At 31.3% G+C, this 2,722-nt stretch overlaps 1 protein-coding gene across 1 annotated transcript in view; it reads right to left on the reverse strand.

Annotated features, from left to right (window-relative positions):
• LOC106458444 (tissue factor pathway inhibitor-like) overlaps positions 1–2,722 on the reverse strand; it is a gene marked incomplete at its 5' end in the record, with an annotated part of 30,181 nt that overhangs the window by 18,776 nt on the left and 8,683 nt on the right. Inside the window, one exon of the mRNA XM_013917956.2 lies at positions 553–792. Within this exon, the coding sequence (XP_013773410.2) occupies positions 553–792 (240 nt within the window). The remainder of the gene's footprint in view (positions 1–552; positions 793–2,722) is intronic.

Genomic DNA, 2,722 nt, shown 5'->3' on the forward strand with positions numbered 1-2,722 from the left:
GTCATGATATGTAAATTAAAACTTGTTATTTTACGGTGATAATCTTGTTTTCTTGTGCCCAATAATGCATAATTTAATTTGATAAACACGTTTAGATTGAATGGTAATTTATAATCAGTCACAAGAACGTCGAATCTGAATCACTTGAAAAAAACACGGGGGTGCTTAACTTTTTTCCAGGTGTATAGTTAAAATATTTTTTATTGTTTATCACGAAACGCTTGTCTTTTAAGATATATCAAGGGCGTCCACAGAAGCGTCGCAAAATCAAAATTTCACTTTTTTTACTTTTACAACACATTTTCATAAAAGCTTCCTTTTTTTTACGTCTTGTGACACGTGAAAAACAGAAGAAAAAAATTAATATAGTTTATTACACTTGCCACCATACAACTCAATAAGTTTTTTCTTTAGTTTGTTGCTGTTCTTATACAAATAATAGAAAAAATTATAATAATATTAAACTCTTTGTCATCAGCACTATTTCCACCATACAATTATTATTATTTTTTTTTGCCATTTTTACATAAACAATAGAAAATAAAAAGTTACCATTACTGGCTGGAATTACAGGAGCATGAGTTTCACTTCCACATGTTTCTTCACATTCTTGTTTGGTTTTGAAATTGTTTTCGTTCCCTTCACAGCCTCCGTAGATAAATACTTCACATTGCTTATTTTCCGAGTTGTAGTAATAGTTTCTGACAGCAGCTCTACATGGGCCCGAGTCACTTGGAAGGTGACAGAAAGCATTTGTCTCTAAATGACTATCGGGTTTTATACCTGTTAGAACTGTGGAATATTATCGATTAGATATTACATATGTTTTAAACATTCAAAACATTGATGCAATTACTGTCATCTAGTGTATTATTCTTTGCCCGTTATAAAATATTAAGACGATATCTAATGCATTTTGATTTGCCCGTTAAAGGAAATTATAAGATACTTCGTCTGTTCTATTGTTTTTTGTTACAGTATTTTCGACAATATTTTCGAATACCTGCATTTGTCTTTGGGATGACATGTTATGTAGAAGGAGCGTATTGAATTTCATAAATTTACTGTAGATTTAGCTACTGCTTGTCAAATAGTTTTCGTTTCTCTACATATACGAAGAGCAGTTTCTGATATGATGAACTGATTGTTCGCCACAGCTTTACAAAGCTATGTATTTCCGAATTTATGCTATGACAGCAATTAAATTACTAAAACACAAAATATATTGTTTTGTTTCTTTCGATATTTTACTAAAACCTTAGCAAATTGCCATCATAACGGTTATAATAAAAACCACACGAAGGTTGAACAAAATTAAGTGATTCTTATAATACGGGCGCGCTTTGAGTGAAGGTATGTAAATATGTTACACATTTGAAATTGTAAAAACCAAAAAGTATAAATAATGTCCAAAAACAAATAGCTGTCCAAGTGCACAAATGCACATTTATTTCGTAACAGTACGCCCCCCCCCAGTGGCACAGCGGTATGTCCGCGGACTTATACGCTAGAATCCGGGTTTCGATACCCGTGGTAAGCAGAGTGCAGATAGCCCATTGGGTGGCTTTTTGCTTATTTACAAACAAATAAACAAACGTAACAGTACGTTAGAATAGGTTTTTACAACTAGAAGATTTACTAAATATAAAGAAACTCATCTAGAAAGAATAAAGAAGATAGAGATTTAATTGTCTGGAGAGAAGACCAGAATATTTGGAAAAAAAGTTGAGAAAAACCTGGGATCCTAGTTATTGATATAAAACAGATCTTTATAGAAACTAAAACGCTGAGAAATTCAGTGTACGGCTTGGAAGGGTCATGTTGAAGATCAACCTTGATATTTTCATGTGCAGATAATTATAATACTTAGGAAGAAGTAGAAAATAAAATTAATGACCCGATCACATTGCACAAAACTTGAACTCACACACTCATAATTTCTGTTCCATGTAAGATATATTTCACAGATTATTTATTATAGGTAATAAGACTTTAAATCACGGCGTTTTCATTGGAATTTAACTGTTTTTTAAGCAGTTTTTCATTGAGCGGCACTAGCTTTATTGTACATTGGATAATTGTCAACCGGGGTTTCGATTACAGGAACTTTGTATAAACTCTTTGACTGGTAGAATATTAACAAAAATTATGTTATGCTTCTTTTTGACAGTTTTAAAAAGAATATAATTAGGAAAGAAATAATTATTCGAGGAATGACTTTTAAAAATCTTAAAGCTGTTTGTTTGTTTTTAATTAAGCACAAAGCTACACAATGGGCTATCTGAATTCTAGCGTTGCAAGTCCGTAGACATACCGCTATGACACTGAGGGACTACTTAAAGCTCTAGATTAACAGTTTTAAAGTCATTTACCATAAACTTTTGACTTCCCTTCTGAGAAGCGAGTAGGACAAGGTTGTATCTTTCGTCCCCATCCTTTTTTTTTTTCATCAGAGCCATACAGAGTTTGAAATGAAACATGCACTTAATGTTAAAAGAAAAGCTACTAACTTTATTAGGTGCTAATGATTTAGTGTGTTTTTCCACGAAAATAATAGGTTTCTAATGTCAGTTGAATAAGTTGAACTTATGATTAAAATGATTTGTTTGCTAAATTAATTAGATAAATTGGGAATTAGTGTATTCAATGTAACTAATTTGTTGTTATGTATTTATTTTAATATGAAAGTTGTTTAGATTAAGTTTATATTTTAAAAACACGT

The sequence above is a fragment of the Limulus polyphemus genome, unplaced genomic scaffold, assembly GCF_000517525.1.
Source record: "Limulus polyphemus unplaced genomic scaffold, Limulus_polyphemus-2.1.2 Scaffold464, whole genome shotgun sequence".
Classification (NCBI taxonomy): domain Eukaryota; kingdom Metazoa; phylum Arthropoda; class Merostomata; order Xiphosura; family Limulidae; genus Limulus; species Limulus polyphemus.